The following is a 24,872-nucleotide window of genomic DNA, read 5'->3' on the forward strand; positions in this document are numbered from 1 at the left end:
TTTAAAGTAGAAATCTAATATTTATGCGGACATATCCACTTACAGTGGAACCTCGTTATTACGAGTACGGAATACTACGAGACCTTCGTTGGTATGACAGTTTTGTAATGCACCGTCAGTTTGACTACGTAAATCATACCAAATTAAACCGGTTATTGCGAGTGCCTCCTTGATGGCCCTTTTGTAAGTACGAGTGATTAGAATGGCATCTCCAAAATAGGAAAAACATCGTCAGTTGAAAAAATAATGTTCACGAGGTAAACACAGACAGCTGCGTGGCTACGCAGGCGCCAGACGGACTGGGTCCTTAGCAGGTATAAGCAAGCATCAGGGGAGGAAGAACTGGTGACAAACAAAATGTGCCCTCTCTCTTTCCCACCCTCTTTCTTTCTCTGGACGGCGCCAGTTGCTTCCCCTCCTAAGTCGGCAGCCGACACACTTCCTTTCTTCGCTCCTTTTTTTTTTCACGGCTTCACATACCTTCCCTCCATGGACATGAATGGCGCCGGTCTTTTAATCAGGCTATTTCATTCGCAATTGACCCAAAAACCGTTGTAGATACAAAAAATTCCATAGAGACACTTTCTATTCGTAATTTAATTTGCTACAACTTTTATTGAATACGTTTTTTCACTATAGTGCACCGTTTTCAAGTAACGGTGTGAAATTAAAGACTGTTTGGACGGTCCAGAATATAACTTCACTTCATTTTTTTATATTCGGTTATAACGAATACTTGTTACGAGAATTTTTGCCGCTATCGTCAGCTCTCGTAGTAACGAGGTTCCACCGTACTTATTTAATAACGGAAATACGAAGTTGTCTGACGTGTAAATTTTTCTTTTAAAGACTTTTTAAACGTTTGCGTCGTCGCGATGTAACATTTACAATAATGTAGAGAGCGCCAGTTGATATTGTTCATGTTTGGTTATGTTGCATCCCGTATAGAGCGCGCACACGTAGTCGAATATCGATATCCGCCGATTCCTGCAACGCGCACTCTCTGTTATCTGCCGAGTTAACTACAACACGTTAGTTCACATCACAGATTCAAGTATTTTGTGTTCGCGTCACAGTTTTGGATTTTCTATTTAAAGTTGAAGAAAGATTTTTGTTGCACGACCTATTAATTTAAATTGTTTGGCGTGCTCCTTTAACGTCACTTTTTAAATAAACGTACTTTCCATGAATGGGTTTTGTTTTCATAAATAACTTTATCTAACAAAAAAAAAATTTTTCTCGCATAATTGTCGCACCCCTACTTTTCAAACTTGATTTTAGAATAAAATGTGCGAGGATTATGCGAGAAAACACGGTAATATTCATGTTACCATAACAAAAAGGCGTCAAATAAAAGAAATTAAAAATAAACATGGCAATGTATTTTCTTAAACCAGTAAATTTTAAATTTACAGTAATTTTGTTGTATAATACATAAAATAGAATATTACTAATAATTTTAAATTGTGGTTATTGATTATTTGTTGAATTGTATATAATGTTGCAGTAAACAAATTTAAAATCCTCAATAAATGATGTTAGCCTCGTAAATTTTTTTCTTTAAATTTTTTTCTGTGAATGATTCTGAAATATTGTTGACCTTTTTATTGGTAACAAATAATATTTAATTTTAAATTTAGATTATAAACCAAATTATGTATGAATATCAAATATCAAACTATTGACAAATATCAAATATTTTTCGAGTATTCACAGACTCATAATAGCAAACCTAACAAACCATTCAAACAGTTTTACAGTTTTTTAATGTAGGAAATCATACCTTGCCCACATCCACACTATTTTGAAGTATTTTAAATGTAGCTATCCTAACCCAGCCGACCATTCTCAGCATTTGTAATGTAACTAACCACTTGTTTAAAAACTGCTTACTAGGTACTTGATGTATCACAACGGTCTCTTAGAAAACATTTCGAAAACATGTTAGGAATTTAAAAGTTTAAAAAAGATTTTTTTTTATGGGAAAAAGAGACTGTTTTATAAGTACCATCTGAGCTCCTGTGAATTCTGGTATTTATTTCACTCAAATTTTTTTATCAGATATATAATTATTAATAAATATAAAATATTTTAAAATTAAATTTAATATTGCTATGTAACTTTTTTATACTTAACAGAAATACAAGAAAAGTTGATGCAAAACACATTAACTTTAAAAGTAGAGACATATATGGAACCATAAAATATAGAGATGATCTGAGACTCGAAAACTCGAGTCGATTTGAAAGTCGAGATCATTGTTCTCGACAGGACGAGAATCAATGGTCTGTTTCTTATAACTCGGTACATTTTTGACATGTACAACAAGCATTATTATATACATTTACCGTTATTTTGCAAACACTTCACAGTGCAATCTCATATTTACATTATCACAGTTTTATGAAAGCAATGTTAATTTTACATAATTACACTGCCCATAAAAAACGTAAAATAAATATTCTGCTATTTATGTTTCAAAACACTTGAAAAAACACCATTTTAGAACATTTTAGAATGGCATACAGTATATCATAGATTTTAGGGATGTGTGAATCCTTGATTTTCAGTTCGGTTTGAATCCGATTTGAATCTCGGGCAATATTTGAGATATGAATCCGATTCCGAAAATTAAGCACAGAATAATTAAAAGTAACAGATTAATTTAGAAATAATGTGTGTTCTCTTTTTTCTAAATGTAACTACTGGCAATTATTTATTACACTGAGATTGAATTGTTTATAATTATGTAAACTTAATTAATAATAAACACTTTAAATTATGAAAACCAAAAATTTTCGATTTTACAACTCAATCGTAATAAACTGCACGCCACAGGGTAATCTCAGTTTTATAAACGTTTCAGCAAACGAAACCATTTTTTCTCCAATAAAAAGCCAAGACTTTTTTTCTTGTAGGTATGTAATTGTTTTTAGTTTATAGTTTGCTATACGACAAAATTCGTAGTTATAGTTTAAGCTCTCAAAATCTCGAAATTCTTTTAATATCACTGTGTTAATTATTTAATTTACATATCTTTCTTTGATACATAATATTATAAATACTTACATAATAGTAGCCTAATTTTATTTTTCACTGCTAGTATTTTTGAGCCGTATTAAATTAATTTATAACTTTTGTGAATATGTATTCGTAATACTGTTCGAATCCATGTATGTACAACGATTCTGGGTTCGGGTAATTGTGGATTCGAACCGTACCCAAAAATATTGGGTACTCGCACATCCCTAATATATTTCTAACACAGCAAACAAGCTACGAATAGTAAATATATTTTTTTGTGTCTTTCTTTTTTTTCTACTACAGCGACAAATAATAGTATGTATCACTGTTTGGCATGAACACGAAAGTGATACTGCATGTTTATTTTTTATTTATTTACTTGGTTTTGTAACATGCCCACCAACAGCCTAGGGCTTTAGCGGCGGGGACAACACGTATAGACAGGTACAAAACAGAAAATAAAAGACAATACAAAACAAAAATAGGAACAAAAATGGTCACTGCAAGTACCTGGACATTCCCCCCTCATCGGCACAAAGTAGACAAGCTCTACTGAGGTGAAACTAGAGCTGTACCAATTCATAAAATTTCACCAATATGCCGATACAACTGTTGCAGATTAACCGATTCAGAACCGATACAGGAGAAAACACATTTTGGTAAAAATAATTTATAAACTTACTAAATTATCAAATTGAACTTATTCTAAGAAAAGCATACAATGCAAATAACCATGTATTTTAGTTAATAAAGGGAACATAGACTCTCTTTTTTTTTTAACTCTTATTGTTAGCTTGTTTTCATTTTAGATGAAAATTATAACATTAATACATAATCTGTACGAATTAGATGTTGTGCCTACGAAGGGAGTTATGTTATTATTTTGTTCTCCAACCCTGGTTTTTTCAACATCTTGCAGTTATGGTTGTAGAGTCAACTAGTGTAAATATTGAAATTATTTAATGTATTTAATAATTTCGGTTTCTCTAGCCTACCTCTCTCAGTTTTAAGAATTGTATCTAGGATCTTGTGTTTGAAAGTCAAGTAAAGTGTATCAAAAGTATGTTAAATACTAATATCGTGACTAGACCTTGTAATAACGTGTAAACAAATTCAAATGTAATATTTATATTTGTGTGTAATGTTTGTGAAGACGGTGACAATACACTTTGACATGCACAAAATCACACTTTATATAAATAAACTTAACTAAAATAATTTATTTTAAACTACAGATGGAATTTGTTATTACTCTCAACTTCAAAGCATCTAACAATTCTTTCACTTGAGTGAATTATCTTTACGATCAAATGTTAATTATTTGTATGTTATTTATTTTAACTAACTTCAGTCCGGTAGAGCGTGGACTACTGGGTACGTAACTTGCAGTACCAGTCAACCAAAATAGCAATACGTTCTTCCAATATCTAATTCCATCTATACCAGCTAATATTATCTAGTTCGGGATCGCGATTCCGGAATTTGATTTGTAAATCTAAACATGAACAAGTTAATTGGTTTTTCTGTACAAAGAATATGCTCTATAATATAAAAGATTCTAGTTCTGCAAAAATGTTTGTCTTGTTTAAATTGTAATTCATTAGGGTACTTCTATATTCAGCGAGTCTTCGAGTAATGGGGTAAGGGACCAAACCTTGCTGCAGGATACCCACGAGACGTGTAGGTTCTCGGAGAATCCTTGGTTCGACTCATCCAGGATTGCGAACTTGGTGTTGCTCCTCCGTTCTCTAGCGTGCGGCAGGAATACGCGCCGTCATGACTACATCCTTAAGACTATGGGCTGCAACTGGGCTGGACTGCGCGATGGTCATCCTTCCCGGGCTCGAACTGCGACTTTCCAATCCTCGACAGGATTCTTCTTTCTTCGGCATTGTAAACGGCATTTATTCTTCGTAGTTTCAAAGCAAATTAAAGTCATTTGACGATCTCTTGAACATGGATATTTGTCGACTTCTCTTCTTAAGTAATTATTTAAAATCTTGACGTCTTGAGTCTTATCTTCGTTGATTAAAATTATTATTTCCTTCAAAATCTCAGTTAATATTGGCATTAATAACCATTTTCAATCTTCTATAAATATTCAATTCTAAATTAATGTCAAAATCGTTGCGTTCTAGCTGTTGTCTTAATCAAGTCTCAATTCGTTCTAAAGAATATTTTTCCCGTCACTAGTAAACAATTTTCTTTAGTTCGTTGATAAAACAAAACTAGTAAAATTACTAACCATTACTGACGTGTTCGTCTTTAAATTAATAGTGGTTTCAAAAAATACTGCTATGCTAGCCTTGACAATATTTTAAAATAAAAATTAACATAGAGTAATATATAGACAAAACGATAACCAAAGAAATTTACAGTCTGAATTAATCATAGATTACAAATATAAACATACGGAATAAAATGTAATTAAACAAAATAAATATTTACTTTCTATAAAGTGTAAATATTGCCTTTATATGGTTGGTCGTATCAAAAACATTTACAGACAAAAGATTTTGGTATTACTCTTATGAGTTATAATACATATTTTCAAATTGATGCGATATTTTTCATATCATGGGAGTTATAACAACTTTTCTATTTTTCAAAAAATTTTTTCCCAAATTTACCCCTTTGGTCATATTTGGCCCATTAAGTCACATTAAAAAAAAAAAAAACTTTATTTTTCGCAATAATGTAAAAGTAGAAAATTACTAAAATCTTAACATTGTGAGCGAAGCTAAGACCTAACTTCGTTCTACTATTTGAGTGCTTTAAAAGACAAAAGGAAATAATATCAGAATTAGTAATTTTATCATTTTCATTGTTTGGCAGTCATGTTTTTCCATAATTGATGCACCATTCATATTTGAATGGTCTCTACTTCCGTAACTAATTAATAAGATCATTTGTGCTGTATGCTAAGTAAGCAAATTAATTTTTTTGTTGTGAAATATAAAATAATTTTTCTGTAAGGTACTCTCAGTACTTACACATATGTTTGATGACTAATATAGTGGTTTTCAGCTACGTATACAATATATATTTTTATATTTGAAGAAAATTCATTACAATATGTAGATAGTATATTTGTAAACAGTCTAGCATGTACAGATGGATGTACATGTTGTGTTGGGTGCAGGTAGAGCGTCGAAGGTGGAGTACCCCTGCACCCCGCCCCCCTCGCCTCGCCCGGCCTCGTCGCCCTTCTCCCTGACCCGGGAAGACAACCTGGTGCACGTGGACGTGATGCTGGTGGACAGGAGCGCTCCGACGTTCGCCTCGCAGTACAACTCCGTGAGTTAGGTCCTCTCCCCAACCCTGCCCCGCCATGTTTACGACAACCTCAAAAAACTGTTGAAATTTGCAGTCCAGTCAAGAGTAAGAAAATGAAGATGTGAAGCCAGAGGAAAGTGGTTTTAACGTACAATAGCGTAGTAAAAATGAGTTCATGTGCAAGAATTTTCTGCACAGATTGTCATTATAAGTGAAAAACATGGCAGAGGCTAAGCCCAACATGTGTCCCATTAAGAAAACAACATTATCACTGTTCAAAAGTAAAATAGTATTGAAAGAATGGTTATATTCAAACAGGGTGTCTATGGGTCAGGAATGTCATGAAAGCTATGAAAGTCATAGAAAAGTAATCAAGCTGGACTGGTTTTAAAAGTCACAAAAAAAATCCTGAAATAAACAGTTACGTACTGGAAGCCTCTAAATGAATCATTCTAAGATTTCCAGCTACAGGTAATCATTGCATCGTCATTATCACAGACACACACATTCACAAACAACATGTGTTTCTCTCTGTCCGTTAAGCAGTAGAAGGTTTCCCGACTTTGGAGGGAGACAGAACTGCTGGTATGCAGTGTTGCCTTGTGGTTTTGTCAAGTTTTGACAAGACAGTAGTGGAGACTGCCTACTTAAATCAGGTGGAAAATGTGTATTTCAGAAAAGGTTTTAGCTTTCTAACATAAAAGCCATCATGCTCCTGCAAATAGTATATTTCTTTTTTATTACATTTATTCTGCATATTATGTACAAACAATGTCCCTGTGATAATAAATTTAAAAAAATTTAAAAAAATTTCTGAAAAAGTTTTGAAATTGATTAATTGTAGACATCTTGTTAAAAAAAAAGTAGCAAAGTAACAAAGTTTTTGTAGGAGGTAATCTGAAAAGGCAAATTTTAAAGCTGGCTAGTGTTAACATATGCTACTAAACCATGATCTGGGGCAGCCAAATTGCGAAATTGGCTTATTTGTGTGAGAAAATTGTGGTTAGTTTTTTTAAGTAATATAAGTTTTTGTTTTGCATTTAGATAAAAAAATTTTTAACAGATATATAATTTATTAATTTTTTACATATATTCTAGTTAAAGTGATTTCAATGAAGTGCAGTTATAAGATAAATATTGACACTAGATAAGTTAGGTCTCCACTCTGTTTAGTAAAAACTTTTATAAAAATATTTTTTAAATTTTACTTGCTGTGTCATTTTATTTTATTTTTTATGTATTTAATTTTATATTTATACCATGCCCACTAACAGTCAGGGACTTTATTAGTAAATAATAACCACTAGCATGTGCATGATTGAGCAAACCACACAATAAAATGAATTACTGTAAGCTGCTGAGTAAGTAAACTTGCTGATATTCAAGCCTGCATCAGTGTTATAATTAATAATTTACTAAAAAATGATTTCAGGTGATTTACTAGTGTCATCATTTTAGATTGGAAGGCTTTACATAGTTACATCTCAAGTAGATTAATTTTTTGTTTACCAATTGGGTTATTTCATTTAGGCACGACGGCACGACATGAACAATTCAAAGTTCTCTTACCAAAGCTGCATCTTGATTGTGACATGTTAGGCATAGTGTAATGTAACTAAGTAAGCTTGGGAAATATTGTTATTTTGATAGATTGTAAATATACAGATACAATCAAATGGATAATTTATTAAAAATAGATTGAAACAGTCAGCACACAGCTAGTGTTTAGTACCTGTGTGTCTTTAAACCTTAGAAATTCCACTCGTTACATGTGGTAGTGTCTGGTTGAACAGTGATCTTTACCTTGACAGCTCTGAGACATCTTAAAAAAAAATTGGTTGTCTGTAAAGTCGGTTTACGGATGATAGTTTAACGTGACAATGTCATAACAAAACATTGATGAAATGATTGCATACTTTTATGAATAAAATTGAATCATTTTTATTGAATTATCACTATTTTGTATGGATACAAAGAAGGAGTGAAATGAAATCTACAATTTAATTGATAAATTTACTTTTATTTGCACACATTAATTCAAATATGTGTATTACTTTAACGAAGAGATTATTTTAAGTATAACTTTTATACATGTTTGCTATTTAACTTCTTCCAATCTGTGTTATTCTGTTAAGGATAGGACGATGATAGGAAAAGTAGGAAACGAATGGGAGTGTTTCAAGTTTAATGTGCCTCGAAAAAGTCAAATTGATGGTTGTTCCAATTAAGTGTAAGAGAGATAGATGCGGCGCAAGCGTACAATGAGCGTAACGAGATACAGCGTAATGGGAAAAGTGCGTAACGGGACAATTAGTCATCCTTTTTCGTGCGTGCAGCCAGCGTTAATCGATTTATTAGATGTTGTCCCATCAAAAAGTAGTCTTTTATTTCAATGTAATTCTTCAATTTAGGAATATCCTGACCTATACTGGCCAATATACTGGCCAAAACAGCTCTTCATAAGAAAATGTAAGGGTTTGAATTTGGTGTGTTCTTTAAAAAGGAGTGGAACAAAACAAAGGTAGTAACTTAATGGTATCAGATTTTCCACTATTCTTGGACACAACACGTGAAATTTTTAGTGTGTCCATCAAAAATGTTGCAGTGTTTTTGTTATATGAAGTGAGTTTTGAAATAGATAAATTTATGCTTTTTATCAATATTATAGACATTCCAAACTCCCAACTGCCATGGAATTGTGAGTAATTCAGCACATAATGTGGTGAAAAATAATTTTCTGAAAGAAATTAATCTAACTGATGATAAGTGTATTTTTTTTCTCTACCTACCCATTACTTAATCAGCAAACTTCAGTATTTTTGACAATTTTTGCAGTTTTTGTTTCTACAATGATATTTTTTTTGTGAATATTAAAATTGACTGGGAGAGTGTATAACGCATTGAACAGAGAAGCCTTTTCAGAGCGATAACGCCAATGGTGGTGCTACCTTTTGATGTCCCAACCAACCTTTTCACAGTTCATCTTCTCATTTTATTATCAGTGTGTCAATGCTCCCCAGGGATCATTGTACACCACTTTCCCCTAATTGATGAAATAGGTTGACAAATTTTATTGCTGAAGTTTTGGCTCGACAGCGTTCATTGCTCCAACCCAACCCACCTGCTCAAACTCTTGCTTTTTTTAATGCTGAGATACTAAGATTTTCAAAAGTCTAGAAGTCTAGGCATGCTGTGTATTTACTGCTGTCCAAATTTTTATTGTGCCTTTATTAAGTTTCCTCTTTTCAGTTTTCTAGTGTAAATTTGAGTAATTTACATTGCTTTTATTAATGTGGGTAGTAATTTTTCTCGTTTTTCTGTACCCTTTCCTTGAGTGGCTGCCCTGCGTTGTGTTGCAGGTTTACCGCTCGGTGAATGTCAACTTCAACTCCTTGGACGTGATAGTGAACGTGGAGTCGTGGGTGGTTGTGCTGGACTTCTTCGGGTTCGGATCTGCGAGCGGCGGTGCAGAGGACGTGGGCCAGCAACGGCAGGCGGCCGTTCAAGAGACTTACGACCTTGGTGTGTCTTTGGCTTCGTGATTTTAATATTTTTACCTACCACCTGGCTATTACTATGGGTTGTCAAAATAATAATAAAAAAAATTATCTAGGTGATGAACTATAATGAGAAGACTGAAGAGTTCTTCTTCCTTTCATATTTTGTCTTTCTCATTTGGAATTTCCAATGTGAGTCAAACTCGCTCGAATTTCAATGAGTACCTGATTGTTTGACTTTTACTGGAGTAACCCAGGTGCTTACAAACAAATTGCCTTTTTTAAAGAATGATTGAACATGCTCCCATATCCAGAATGTTTAAGCAATAAGCAGTCTAGCTTTCTCTTATTAAGTTGGTGATTATTCCAGAATTTTGGGTGACTCACCGAAATCTGATGAACATCCAAATCCATTAGAACCCCAGTTTTACATTACCACTTTTTACATTTTCACATTATTTGCACCTGTTAATTTTGGTCCCGTTTTAATCTCATTTGAAACAATGCAATACATTTCCGGTGATTACAATGCTCTTACAATCTGCTTCCTGCAATTTATGCTGTTTGTTTATTCTATACCTTAATAAATTCGTTACTCTCATGTTTGTCACATACATCATACATATGAAGATAACACTTTCGTGTGAAATACCAAATTCAAAATGTTGTTGGGAACACTAGTGTTGCAGCACCTGGATTTCTTGATATGCTCTTCCATAACAAACAATATTTACAGACTGCCAACACTGGCCTAATAATGGCCGAATTTGAGAAAATGTTAGCATGCGACCGGGATGGAAGCGTTACAGTATATAGAATGTCTTACTGTCCATCAGTAACTTGTATATACCATATTTCATAATTTGTATTTATGGTATACATCGTTGTCAATGTCCGTTAAAAAACTGTGGTCAGTACCAAATTGAAAGATCAGTAAGTATCAAATTTGGGTCGTTTACGTTAGTAATTAACTGAATTTTTATCTGTACATATTTTATCGACAAGTCAGCTTGTCAAAGATGGAAAACATTTTACAGTGATGAAAAACTTAACATTTTAAAGTGCATGGACAAGCACACATGTACTTGTGTTTTACTTGCTGAGAGGTTAGGTGGCCCATTTCAACTCTGAACACAATTGTAAAAAGTCACAACATCATTGGAGGAAATCCAGCTCAGTACTGTATTTTTTATTAATATTCATAACCTGTAAATATCTGATGTTACTATGAATTGTTAATTAATGATTGAAAGTTCATATGTACATTAACTGAATTTTTGATTACCTTTACTCTATACAGAATTTAAATATAGGACTTAATGTTATTTATTCTATTTAGAAATGTTTTAGAAAAAATTAACCAATAATTATGTGTATTTCAGAGTATGGTTTTTTAAGGTCTTATAATATCACTGTTCTCTAAGCAAAAAAGAATTTTTATACATGCCTTATTTTACACTTTCCCGAATTTTTCATTATCCAACACCCCCCGTGAATGTAAAAAAGGGGTACTACTGTAGAAAAAAACCTTTTTGACTAACAAAATGTAATTTTTTTTTATATTTTACTAACTGAAACTCATACTACTTCATGTTATTTATTTCACACTTTACTGAAATATTTTTCTAAGATTTGTGTTGTCTTCAAATAATAGGTACAAAGAAATGCTTAAGTATATGATGCTATATAGTAGTATTTAGGGGTGTTCGAAGTTCAATTTTTTAACATTGAGTGTCAGAGATTTGTATGAAAAGTCACTGGTGAGATAGTGGCAGGTTGTAGCCCTTCAGTAGTTAAACTCAAGAACTGAAGTAATGGCACATAATCAGCTATAATGTACGTACTTCATTTAAGAACTGCAATCATTGTACAGTTGTGGAATGTAATGAGTGGAAAAGTTGTTTGAATGGGTACCTGATAGAGAGGTGCAACATGTCGGTTTGAAATCAAATCTTCAAACTCTCGTGATGTGACAAAACTGCATGGATAATAATTATTTCCTAGCATTGTGGCAATGGTCTTAGTTATACTCTTGAGTTCTTGGATCAGGTGAGGTCATCTTTGCCTTTGTGGCAAATACTTCTTGCAGAGACTGTTGGTGAGTATGAGGTTTATGACTTTCTAGTAAAGATGTACATTTTTATCTTTGACATCAATGTAATCCCTCCACTGCTTGGATGGGTTTTCAGGCATCCCAACAGCGTCGGTGTTGTTGCTGAATCAAAAGAAACAAAACACAAGATGTGGTTGCTGAAAAAAAAAATATTTTTTAAATTTACTAAACTATGCGATAGCAATTTTGAGTGATAAATTTTACTACTGTATGTTGCATATAAGAAGTTTTTTTTTATTACTAGTAAAGTAAAAATATTAAAGAATCGTTTTCAAATCTGTTCTACAAATTTACTGAAAAAAAGGGAGAAAGAAGTTTTGAGTTCTTATAATAAACACATCATTGTGACAGAGTTAATAGGTATCTAATTAAAATAGTACATATTAGTAAAATATTAAATTACCTATAAGAATATATACAACTCACATGATGGTGTTTTCAGAACTTTTCTGCAAGTTTTGCAGATACAATTTTTTTTTCTCCACTCCTGTCAAAGAATAAATAAATTAATTTTTTGATGTACTTTGAGATTGTTTGCTTGTGCTGTGAATAAGATCATCTTCCTCATGATCACGTTTGCGTGCAGCCAATATCATGTCCATTTTATCTTGTTATCCACATGAACATAATTGTAATAATATTCTGGAACATATGGATCATATTCAAAAACTGTCAGTACTGTGTCTTGTGTACAATGTACATATGAAAAAAACTCAGAGTATCCCTTGAGTTTCGATGTTAAACAAAAGCTAACATTCAAAGTGTTGGAACGATTCATTATCACAAAAAGACATTTGGTGAAATTGTTTACTTGCCAATACCAGCATCTGCGGCAGAAATCCTTATGGTATACACCAAAAACCACTTATTAAAGGATTTAGTATAATTTTTTTCTGTGAAAAGGAACAAAATTAAAAAAACAAAAAAAAGTATCCATCACTTCCACTAACCTAACTTAAATATAATTTTCGGACCACAAAAACTTTCACATTTTATAAATAAGCAATGCAATGTAATCATTTTTAACTAGTGATGGTTCGAATCCCATTTTTCTCGAATCCGAATCTCGAATCCGAATCCCAAACAGTACCTCGAATCCACCCCTCGAATCCGAATCCAGTTCTCAAGGGTTAATTATAAAATAATTTATAAGTTAAGAGAAAAAATAAAACATTATGCAGAATTATTTAACCCTTTAAATTTTTATTTAAAAAAACAAGGATTTTGACATGGTCTGGATCAAGACAATTCCGTTTTTGGTCACATATGTTTCCTGCAGTGCTGAACAAACGTTCAGAGAACACTGTCACAGGTGGTGAACACAAATATTTTTTGGACAGTTTATGTAGCCTGGGTGAACACGCAGACAGTTTTCCAGTATTCGAGAATGTTTATTTCTGGGTTAACTGTAGGATCACGTAAGAATCTGGTCACTTCATCAATTGCTGTAGAATCCGACTTGGTGGATTTAAGGCATTCAGGCATTATCTGTGAGTACAGTGATTCATGTATCCACGGAAATCGGAAAACGAAATTCAACATCCTACGGAACAATATTTTGTAGTTACCAACTTGACATTTGTTTAAAGTCCCAAATGAAGGTAAACGCTTTCCTGAAATATTTAATGGAAACTGAAAGGTGCCATCTTGGCTTGAATGGTTATAGGCCATAAGAAATATTGTTGTGCGTCTTTTAAAATTAAGCCTCAATAAAGCATAGTGATTAATATGCCCGAAGTTAAAAGTGACGGGGTGTTTTCTCTAGTTTACCCATTAAAGTTTTATATATTAATATTAGTTATTTTTTATGTTGCTCAAAATGATTGGCTAACAAATTCATTGGTTGGCCATCATGGAATTCTCAGATAATACATATTTTAACATTGGTAGTCTACACAAACCAAACTTGGTCCTAAAAAAATTCATAAATAGAACGTGTATCAGAATATTTAAAATTGAATTGCGATTAAAATAATAATTGTATAATGTATTAATTTTTGTCATTAATTATTTCATTGTTATTACTACATGTGCGACCGTAACTTGTGATGAAAGTCGGCATTATTGTTGTATTACTAAGTAACAGATTTCTCAGTAAAGTTATTTTAAAAAAAACAAGATTCATATTTAGTCTAGATCCTAAATGTGCTTTATTTTAATTTTTAGCATATTCTGAGAATACATATGTGATTTATGCCTTATTTAATGCCAATGTAGCGACAATGCATCGATGTTCATGAATACAAAGTAAGTTTCCCAAATCAGTACATGCTTCATAATTTTTTTTTATATAATAACGAATTGAAAGTACAATACAGTAGAAACTCGTTAATCCGTGATGCGCTAATTCGGGAATCGGATAATCCGGGACGATTTAAAAGAGAAGAAAAAAAAGAAGTAAAAATTGTCAGGGCTTAAAATTAACGTCACGCGGGCCGGCGGCTGGCAAACACTACAAGCCATCGCGTCGGCCGCCAAACTCTGCAACGCTGTTTGTACCGACCCTTTGTGTCGCCCCCCTTTCAGCTGTCACATTTGTCACTCTTTAAACTTGAGGGGGATGTCCTGACTTCTGCTTCCCGTCTCCCTTTGTTTGTTTCCACCCGCCAACGCACGCAGGCGCCTGGCGAGTGACGTGTCTGGCTGGCATTCGGTTGTACGAGGGGGAGGGGGAAGGAGGTGGGGGAGGGGGTGGAGGGGGGAGGGTGCAAGGTCAGCACGATCTTATCTTTCTCTCTTCGGCTGTTGTAAATGACCATGAACTAATGGCTAGGCAGTGCCGAGACACTAATTCGAAGACGGCCGGCCCTTACCAAGAAAGGTCTTAACCCAGCTGCACACCGGTGTCTGAGAAGCTGGCTTTTAATCGCTAGTCCGTGAAATAATTCGGTAATCCGTGATTATCTCGGTCCTGACCATCACGTATTAACGAGGTTCTACTGTACCTCAATAGGATGTGTTTCAAGGAAAACGTAAACAGGCCAAGTAAATTGTAAGCATTTAAGTTTTTAAAGTACTAAATTTACATCAACATTTTTCCTCGAATCCCGAATCTTTTCCCTCGAATTTCGAATCTTTCGAATACTAGAGATTCGGTGGGATTCGAGGATTCGAGGATTCGAGGATTCGACCGGCCCATCCCTATTTTTAACAACTCAAAAACTGTTTGGTGCTGAAACTGAAAATTACCTTTACGTGATTAAATATTCATGTGTAATTTTAAACATGCACAATAACATGTTGATGCTACCAGGTCCAGGTTGGCCAACCACTGTTATTAGAAATTCTTAACATGTAACATAGTTAAAATGTATGTAGGAAATTCACAAACATTATCTTTTGATAGGTACTGCTTTAATGTGTGTAAGATGAAACTAATCTTTCTGTTAATACTTATTTACCATTTTTTCAGCGTAAAACACAAAAATGCTGTTTTTTTTTTAAATTATGTCACATTGGCCAAACTTTATGAAATTATTGCTGCTGCTGACTGTCACCATAAATGTTATTAGTTAAAATATTTTTTGCTTTTGGAGTTATGTTTTACTGTAATAAATAGTGATATTTATTTACGTCCATCATCATGATGCCAGTATTGAATGAAGTCACAAGATTATAACATGTTATTGATTATGCATTCAAAGAAAATTTTTGATGTTAACTTCGAATCGAAGTCTGCAAGCTTAGATTTGGATTTGACTTTTTCAAAGCTTCGAACCTCCCTACTAATATTCAAAAATTTTGTATGGAATTTTGAGTGCAGTTTTATATTTGGTTCTTGTGTAGTTTGAAATAGCAAAATGTGCGTGTGAGACTGCATTACAAAATTCAGAGCTAAAGTACACGTGTTCCATCCACACTAGATGACCTAGTGCTGCCCCAGAGGGATGGCTTTAAGTTTTTGGAAATGTTTGCGTATAGCATACTGTAAGATTTTTATGCCTTTTAACTCAGAAGTATGGTACCAAGCTGTGGTTCTGAATGGCTGCAGGAACACATTTATTCTTGGAAAAAGAAAAAAAGATTTAATGTTTAAAATTTGCGTGGTTGGATTTAAGGTCCAGCAAATTCTAACTGTTTTTTTATGGTTCTAAAAATCACTCCAAGCAAATTCAGGTGTGGGTTATTACTGTAAGCTCTGGCTGTTTCCTTCCCAGATGTTCCTGGCCTCTGTCATTTATGTTTCCATCTATACTAACCATGATGTTGACAAACTCCAATTAAAATATAAATTTAAATTAGTGTACATACCGTATTTACCTGAAAATTATGGGATTATTTTGATCAAAACTACTGTTGAAATGATAATAGATAAATTGGATCTAGCTGCAGATGAGACCATGGAGTGCCGTGAAGTGGAGGGTAAGTGGGTCCTGTGGCTGCTTCCAAGGAACCCCCACCCTCCTCTTGCCCCCTCCCAGGTGAACCCCTGTATCACAGCATTGTATGCTTTCTGTCCGATGGCTTTTTAACTTCAGCCATTAGACTCAACTTTGTTTTATAATTGCTCCTTTTTTTTCTAAAAAGGCACCGTAAGATACTCTGCTGACAAAAGTGGTTTTAGAAAAGCTTTGGTAAATATTTTATAAAATTACTAATTGAAATAATTTTCTATTCCCCTGTGCTTGAATTGTGATTTACAGCCAAATGAAGTGTTTGTTGTAGACTCATAATGAAAATGACACGGAGAGTCACGTGCGGTGCGCAGGGGCGGGGGCGAACTCGGAGCTGGAGGTGCAGGTGCGGTCGCTGACGCTGGTGCTGAACGAGCCGGAGCACGAGGTGGCGCGGGCCAACGTCTCGCACCTCAGCATGCACGTGAGCTCCCGGCGCCGCGGGCAGACCGTGGCCGGCCGGCTGGGCAGCATGTCGCTGCTGGACCTCACCCCGCGCGGCCGGCGCTACCGCGAGAAGTTCCTCTCCTCCGGCGACCAGGTGCTCCACTTCACCATGGTCAGGTGCGTGCGTGCAAGTTACAATCAAAGCTCTTCAATAGGCTGTAAGACAAATGAAGAACTAAAACAGAAGGCAAAATGATACTTCATTTGAATGTTAAGTAATGAACTTATATCGTTACTAAAAATTAAACACAACACATTATATTCCTACACAAATAGCAATATAACAAAATTTACAATGTTTACATACCACATTTACTATTGAGGTTCATCGTATTTCCTACATTAGGAAATGATAGTTTTCGTGTAGCGTTGATCACGGTAATATGGGTCCTTCTCCACACCAGCACGGTGATGATACTGGAATCCGTCGAAGTTTCGAAACCCGACACGATGACTCCCTGAATGCTGAAATCCTTCTACAGCAGCGGTAGACCACTCGGCTTCGGAACTCTGTTCTGAGGCTGTCAATGATTCACTGAGCTAACACTGTCCTCCAATTGTTCACTAGTCGAAATCAGTTCTTAAATTTTATGGCAAACCCGTAACAGTTGGATTTTGACGTGGTTTGTATTGATCTTGATAATTAAAATATTGCATGAAACCAGTCAAGTCATATGTTTATAAAAATATATTTAATGTAACTGGTTTCCACTTCCAATCTAGTTAATTGGAGAACACTCACAATGGTTCTGATCGGCATCAGTTAAAGTAGTTCACTTATTGTGACTCAAAGTTCATTTTCCCACATATTTTCTTACACATACACAAAATAAATACGTATATCTTCTAGCCACACACAATTCTTAGTTATAAATTATGTCGTTTCATAGACAGCTTCTTAGTAGTTCAATTGAATATAGTAGTGAAGCTCATCACGACAAAGGATTCTGATTATGTCAAAATTTAAAGCAAGACCCGTTCTTCTAAATGAAAATATTTCAGTCCGTCTTTTTTTTTGTGCTAATAAATTCCTAATTTAACAACGCTCATAGAGCAATATACTCTACCATTAATTATCATTTTACAAAGACAAAATGTCTTACGAGTAGAATATTTCCATACTAAGGTTGTATTTAAATATAAAATGAAAATTTAAAATTTTTCTGTGTAGATATATCTCCACAATATATATGTATATGAAATAACAAATATTTGAAAAAAATATATACATACATAATGTTCATCTGTACTTTCTACCAATAATTTTAGCAGGAAGAAAAGAAGTGACCACAAAAAATTAAAATATAAACATTTAAAAATGGGCGTAACTACAAAAAAAGAAAGTGCCAAAGTACTGCACCAGCACTTACACTTGAAGCACTTGGTTGCACTCGTGGCAGGACTAGATGGTGATGGGCTACAGCGCGCGCAGAGATGATGTATTTTTTCTCAGTGTCATATAATGGCTACTTGTTCACTGTGTTTTATTGATATTAAACCTGTTAGATTATCAACAAGACATTTTTAAAGCATATCACTGTTGTAGGGCAGAAGCTGCCTTCCAGCAGGAAGAAAAAAATATAACCAAGTATCTTGGAGGATCTCTGCTGATTTAGCACTCAAAATACAAACTTCCTTTGTTCTGTCCATGTGCCCTAACTCTAAAAGCCTTCGAGGCCACAAGACCGGTACTTAACATCATTGTCTCTCTCATTCCTTCAGCGCTGGCTGGCCGAGTTTTTCCATCACTCCCACCCCCTTCTCTAACAGGATGTTTTTCCCTTCATATGCCCTTCTGACACGCCTGGTCATGCTAGCCTCAGCACTTACACCCCATGGCAACCAAGTATTTCCCAGCCATAGATTTTCAAGCCAAACGACGCAATGACAATAATGATTCCATTATTCTGAGGAGTTACGTTTTGCAAGACAAGGATTCCTTTCATTATTTCATGGATGTAAATATCTACTTTTATCAAATATTTATTAAGTAGGTATTAAAATTAGCCTCTCTGAAAGTATTTTATTGTAAATACGTAAATAGTGTAAAAGTGGGAATAATTTTTTATATACATAACTGCATCTACTGGCACGAGAAGTAACTGTGCTACTTTAGGCTGAGTGGCTTGTGTCCAGGGCTAGATTTTAAGGAATATTTTAACCTGCCCAACGGACAGGTGTAATCGAAAATTTGCCTGTCCGCCATCCAATTTGCCTGTCCGCTGTTTTACCCAAATAAAAAAATTTCAAAGTCGCTGAAAAAGTGAGAAAAAAGGATTTTTGCTATATGTTGCACCTATTTTTATCACATACTTAACATCCTTATTTAATCATCATTTTCAGACGAGTCTCTGTCTGAGTCACTGCACGAATTACTTTGCTGATTCTCTCTTGAACATCTTCGATAAGGAGGCTGAAAGGGTCGACGTTTTCTCTGAACATTATGATACCAGAGATTTATTGCTGGTGCTGGATCAAACTCACTTTCAGAAGGTGACTGTATTTGAACACGCATGAGGGCAGACAGTGTATCATCATTTAGACAGTTTCGCCAGTCTGTCTTTATAGACTTCAGTCTTTACAGACTTGAGCAGCCCGTAACAAAAACTGATACAGATGATTTTGAATGCGTTTCGCAGACTTTGCAAAACATTTGTTTTGTTTCTGTGTCGTAACGAAGCCAAAGAAACTCGGAACACCAAGACGTTAAAAAGGTACGGGAACGGGCGATTTTGTCATATTTATTATTATATTCTGACTTGTCCTCGTCTGTTTTTCTTTTCTTTTCTGGTGGTTTTGAAGCACCAGTAATGAATTTCCACATTGTGTAATGCAGTTAATTAAATACTTAAACAATCGCAGTGACAAGATAAACTGTAAAAGATTACCGTGTCCTCTGTAAAGAAGTAATGTTTATTTTTTGATGCATCAGTTGACAGGCGAATTTTCAAGCAGTGGCAGTCACTGCGGCCACTGTCAGCTGTATCTGGAGTACGCCGTGAAATGTTAACCATGCGAAAACGCTTTTCTGTTAACAAACTATGTTAAAGTAGAGCAAGGAATTAGTAAAGTCGCGATTTATAAAGACAATAAATTTAAAAAATTATATTTTGAAAGTATGCAACGGTAAATTACGTAATTGTTGGCTGCACTGCAACGAAATTAATATTAAAACATGGCAACAAAAACAAACATCATCGGTGTGAGACGTTTTGCATCTCTAGCATACGAATACGACTATGTTACGTGAATCATGACGTGAACATAATATTTTAAGAATTATGATTTAGAAGATTTCATCGCGGTTTGTACATAACCTACTTTTTTTTCCCGCGGTATACAATAGCCAGAGTCGTCCGTCACAAAAGAGCAGCCATTATTGTTTATTTATAGATATTGTCAAATACGTTTTATTTGCGGTCGTGGTCGTATAAATGTTATTAATCACCTCTGTTGCATTATTGCGTGCGAATAACCTCGGCGTCACAAGTTGCACCTGTCCACCGGACAGTTGCCTTTTTTATTTTGCCTGCCCGGACGAGATTTTGCCTGTCCCGGGCAGGCGGACAGGTGCTAAAATCGAGCCCTGCTTGTGTCTAATAATGGTTAAGTGGGGTGCTGATGAGTCATGTTAAACAAACATACCATTTATTAGGACATACTGTATTTTTGGTGTGACTGGAAATTGGGTGGAGGTTAACCTAAAACTGAGAACTGAAAACCGGGAATTGACTTTTAAGAACCGGAAACTGATAACCGTGAAAAAAGTGTAACCGACACATCACTGGTACATACCATATGTAGTATCAGGTATCGGTGCTGGTATCAGGCAAACTGTAATGGTATCGCATTGGGGTTTCGGGAATTGGTATAAGAAATCGAGGTCCGGATCAGCCCTATATTTGTTATGACAGTTTATAAATATGCTGTAATTTCTACAAGTACAAGCTATTAGAAAATAAAATTTTTAGCTTGTCTTGTTGTGTATTATCTCATCGTTAGTAAATGAACTATTTTCTTCTTTTTAGCTACACCCGCTCTGGGATTAGTTTCTGTTTATATGTTGGGAAGAGGAGGAAACTTAATTTGGAAAACATACAGTCAAAGTTTAGAGCATTAAGACTCTGCAGTCCTGACACGCATTTACTTTTTTTTTCTTGTAAATATAACACAGCAACAAACTAGACGTGGCCCACTCTTACCCCACTAGGGTAGTGACAGTTCTGGTACTTAGCTGAATCTGACAGTATGCAAAGGAAAAAAAAAAAAACAAGGTCTCACCTTTTACTTAAGCACAATTTTATTCTATAGAAATAAAAGAAAATGATAACCTTTTTGTTTGTTTCTGTTTTCAGACATTTATTTGAAACAGTCACATAATAATAACCATAAATGATATACAGAAATAATATAATAAACTAAGTAAACATTTTATTTCTTTTTTCTTTTCTGTTTATCTATGTTTTTATTTTATTATTCTTTCTCTCTTTCTGTCTGTCACTATTTCAGTGTTTTACTTTTTCTTTATTGTTTCCTTCCTTTTTCTCTGTTTCTCTTTTTATCCTTTTCTCTCTTTCTCATATCATACCCATCTTGTAGTTAATTTTTATAAATTTGTGACTTTCAGTTACTACCCAGATGAGAAAAGTCCTGAACCGCCCTGTGACATGCAGCTGAAAATTGAGATGTCGTCAGTGCTGTACGTTCACACTAAGCGATTTGTTGCTGAAATCCACGAATTCTTCTACCGCTTCCACCAACTCCAGGAAGTGGTTGAGAGCATTAGATTGGCCACCTCCATAGGTTATGTAAGTTTATGCTACTATGTGTACTTGTTAATTGGTGTTTGTAAACATAGAGTTTATAAACATAGAGCTAACAGATTTTTTTTTTTGATAATTCTTTCACTTAAGCAACTCAAATCACAATAAATATAATGTTTGTTGCTGGATTTGGGGCAAGGAAAGGAAATTAAATCAATAATAACAATGACATTGAAAGTCTTTGGACTTGCATAGTAGGTATAAATAATATGTTTGTGTAACTATTACGATAGTAAAATTGTTACTATGTGCTTTTAAAAATAAATCTTAATGACCAGAATTAGCAAATCTCCTTTCCAGCAATACAGGCACATGTTTTTGTAAGACTCTTCAGTTTATTTTGATCTCCTAGCTGCTAATCTGTTTTCAATATCCGATTTACATTTTGTTTCACAAGGTTTTTTTCCCACAGCTATGTGAGGCCTGCTTCGTCTTTTATTAACCCTAATAAAGCTGTTATAATACCCATGCCCTTGGAGTCCTAGTGAAGCCATTCTTCTCATGTAACCATAACATGCCATACCAGCTTCCCATGCCAGCTACTTATCTTAGTCAAATTTGTAAATCATAGAAAGAAAGTAATGGGAACAATTATTTGATACATATGTTTTAGAAAAGAATTTTAAAAAGGAAAGGTTTTAATTTTTTTATACAGTTTTGTTTATTTAAAAAAAAAAATAATTTAGCCAAAATTTTTTACTCAAATTTGAGGAAAATGTTTTACTAGTCTAACCTGTGTAAATATAATTTTTTTGATCAAATTTTATTTCAGTTAAAATATCATTTAGTATTTTTTAATATAAATACCAAAATTAAATAATTATATCTTATTTAGATAAGTTATATTTTAACAATAACTTGTCCATACAACAGCAGCAGCAGGGTTATTATAAGTATAGACAACTATGAAAATTGGGAAAATTCAGGTATACAGGAAAAGGTTTCAGTTAATTAACACAAAATATTTCTAGAATTTCTTTATGTGGTAACGCTTTCATTGATTTCATTGATTATAAGGTAACTCAAAAAAACGTGAAAAGTGAAATATCATGAATTTCCCTTTAATTTTTTATTTTTTTTGTGAAATTGTGGCGTGGAAACATAAAAACAGAATTTAACACTTAAGAAAACTCTATTTTCCCCTGTTTGCAGGTTTTTTTTAAGCCGACACTCGTTAGTTATAGGTAAATCAATAGAATCATTTACAAAGTCATGTTTACGTGTGCATCAATCTAAAACATGTTTCTAAATGATTATATATTTCACTAACAACTAGTATATAATTTATTATTTTGAATCATTTATAACTTAAAATCGAATACAAATACTAATAAATTATTAATTTTGGTGTTTAAAATTTAGAATATTTGTACATTAAACTATTTCATATGTTTCTTACAGTAATTTTGTGTCATAAATTCCTGTTAAGAATGTGTCCTGCATGGTAAGTCTATAAAGTGTACAATTCTATCCTTTTAATAACAATTCCTTGTTAATAAGTCTAAATTTCTTAGTACCTTGAGAAACTTGTAACAGGGTTTTGCAAGGAATTACCGAGACAAACCTTTACAGAGTACTTAAAATGATGCCTTGGTCTTGGCACTAGTAATGTTACCAGAGCCATTTTAAACCACTGCAACTGCACCGTTAAATTGTTTTTAATGTTCTGGGTGTAGACATTCATCCCTTACAGTTGTTAATTTTTGTTAGTTAGCAAAAATATGTTCACTCACTTTTTTTAATGCTATTTCTTCTATTTTTATGAGATTTCAAATGAATGCTCCTATCCCACCCTCCCCCCCCCCTCCCCAAAGAAAAATCATAATGTGAGGGGTTCAATTGTGGTCTTTTCACTTTTCACAGTGTGTGCTGAACCAAAAAAAAAATGTTGGATTAAAGAGTACTTAGTGTATTTGAAATACAATAATTAGCTCTTAATTGAGGTGTGTAAATGTTTGAGTTCAGCACAAATGAAAGCAGCGGGAGTGTTGGGAACAGGAGCCGCGGAACAGGCGCAGTACCCGCCTGCTGGTGGAGCTGCAGGCTGGCTCGCCGGTCATACTGCTGCCTGTCAGCTCCGAGTCCCCGGACATGCTGGTGGTGGACCTGGGCAGGCTGTCCGTCAGCAACAGCTTCCAGCCGGCCGGCGCCCTCCCCGCCCAACATGGTGAGTGCTGGGTCCCCGGACATGATGGTGGTGGACCTGGGCAGGCTGTCCGTCAGCAACAGCTTCCAGCCGGCCGGCGCCCTCCCCGCCCAACATGGTGAGTGCTGGGTCCCCGGACATGCTGGTGGTGGACCTGGGCAGGCTGTCCGTCAGCAACAGCTTCCAGCCGGCCGGCGCCCTCCCCGCCCAACATGGTGAGTGCTGGGTCCCCGGACATGATGGTGGTGGACCTGGGCAGGCTGTCCGTCAGCAACAGCTTCCAGCCGGCCGGCGCCCTCCCCGCCCAACATGGTGAGTGCTGGGTCTCCGGACATGCTGGTGGTGGACCTGGGCAGGCTGTCCGTCAGCAACAGCTTCCAGCCGGCCGGCGCCCTCCCCGCCCAACATGGTGAGTGCTGGGTCCCCGGACATGATGGTGGTGGACCTGGGCAGGCTGTCCGTCAGCAACAGCTTCCAGCTGGCCGGCGCCCTCCCCGCCCAACATGGTGAGTGCTGGGTCTCCGGACATGCTGGTGGTGGACCTGGGCAGGCTGTCCGTCAGCAACAGCTTCCAGCCGGCCGGCGCCCTCCCCGCCCAACATGGTGAGTGCTGGGTCCCCGGACATGATGGTGGTGGACCTGGGCAGGCTGTCCGTCAGCAACAGCTTCCAGCCGGCCGGCGCCCTCCCCGCCCAACATGGTGAGTGCTGGGTCCCCGGACATGATGGTGGTGGACCTGGGCAGGCTGTCCGTCAGCAACAGCTTCCAGCCGGCCGGCGCCCTCCCCGCCCAACATGGTGAGTGCTGGGTCCCCGGACATGCTGGTGGTGGACCTGGGCAGGCTGTCCGTCAGCAACAGCTTCCAGCCGGCCGGCGCCCTCCCCGCCCAACATGGTGAGTGCTGGGTCCCCGGACATGCTGGTGGTGGACCTGGGCAGGCTGTCCGTCAGCAACAGCTTCCAGCCGGCCGGCGCCCTCCCCGCCCAACATGGTGAGTGCTGGGTCCCCGGACATGTTGGTGGTGGACCTGGGCAGGCTGTCCGTCAGCAACAGCTTCCAGCCGGCCGGCGCCCTCCCCGCCCAACATGGTAAGTGCTGGGTCCCCGGACATGCTGGTGGTGGACCTGGGCAGGCTGTCCGTCAGCAACAGCT

The 24,872-nt window shown here is 35.9% G+C and overlaps 1 protein-coding gene across 1 annotated transcript in view; it reads left to right on the forward strand.

The window, feature by feature from the left end:
- LOC134536562 (intermembrane lipid transfer protein Vps13D) overlaps positions 1–24,872 on the forward strand; it is a 416,290-nt gene that overhangs the window by 101,415 nt on the left and 290,003 nt on the right. Inside the window, exons 26-30 of the mRNA XM_063376313.1 lie at positions 6,167–6,321; positions 9,660–9,822; positions 16,619–16,868; positions 21,379–21,559; positions 23,573–23,741. Of these exons, the coding sequence (XP_063232383.1) occupies positions 6,167–6,321; positions 9,660–9,822; positions 16,619–16,868; positions 21,379–21,559; positions 23,573–23,741 (918 nt within the window). The remainder of the gene's footprint in view (positions 1–6,166; positions 6,322–9,659; positions 9,823–16,618; positions 16,869–21,378; positions 21,560–23,572; positions 23,742–24,872) is intronic.

Source organism: Bacillus rossius, chromosome 11 (genome assembly GCF_032445375.1).
Source record: "Bacillus rossius redtenbacheri isolate Brsri chromosome 11, Brsri_v3, whole genome shotgun sequence".
Classification (NCBI taxonomy): Eukaryota; Metazoa; Arthropoda; class Insecta; order Phasmatodea; family Bacillidae; genus Bacillus; species Bacillus rossius.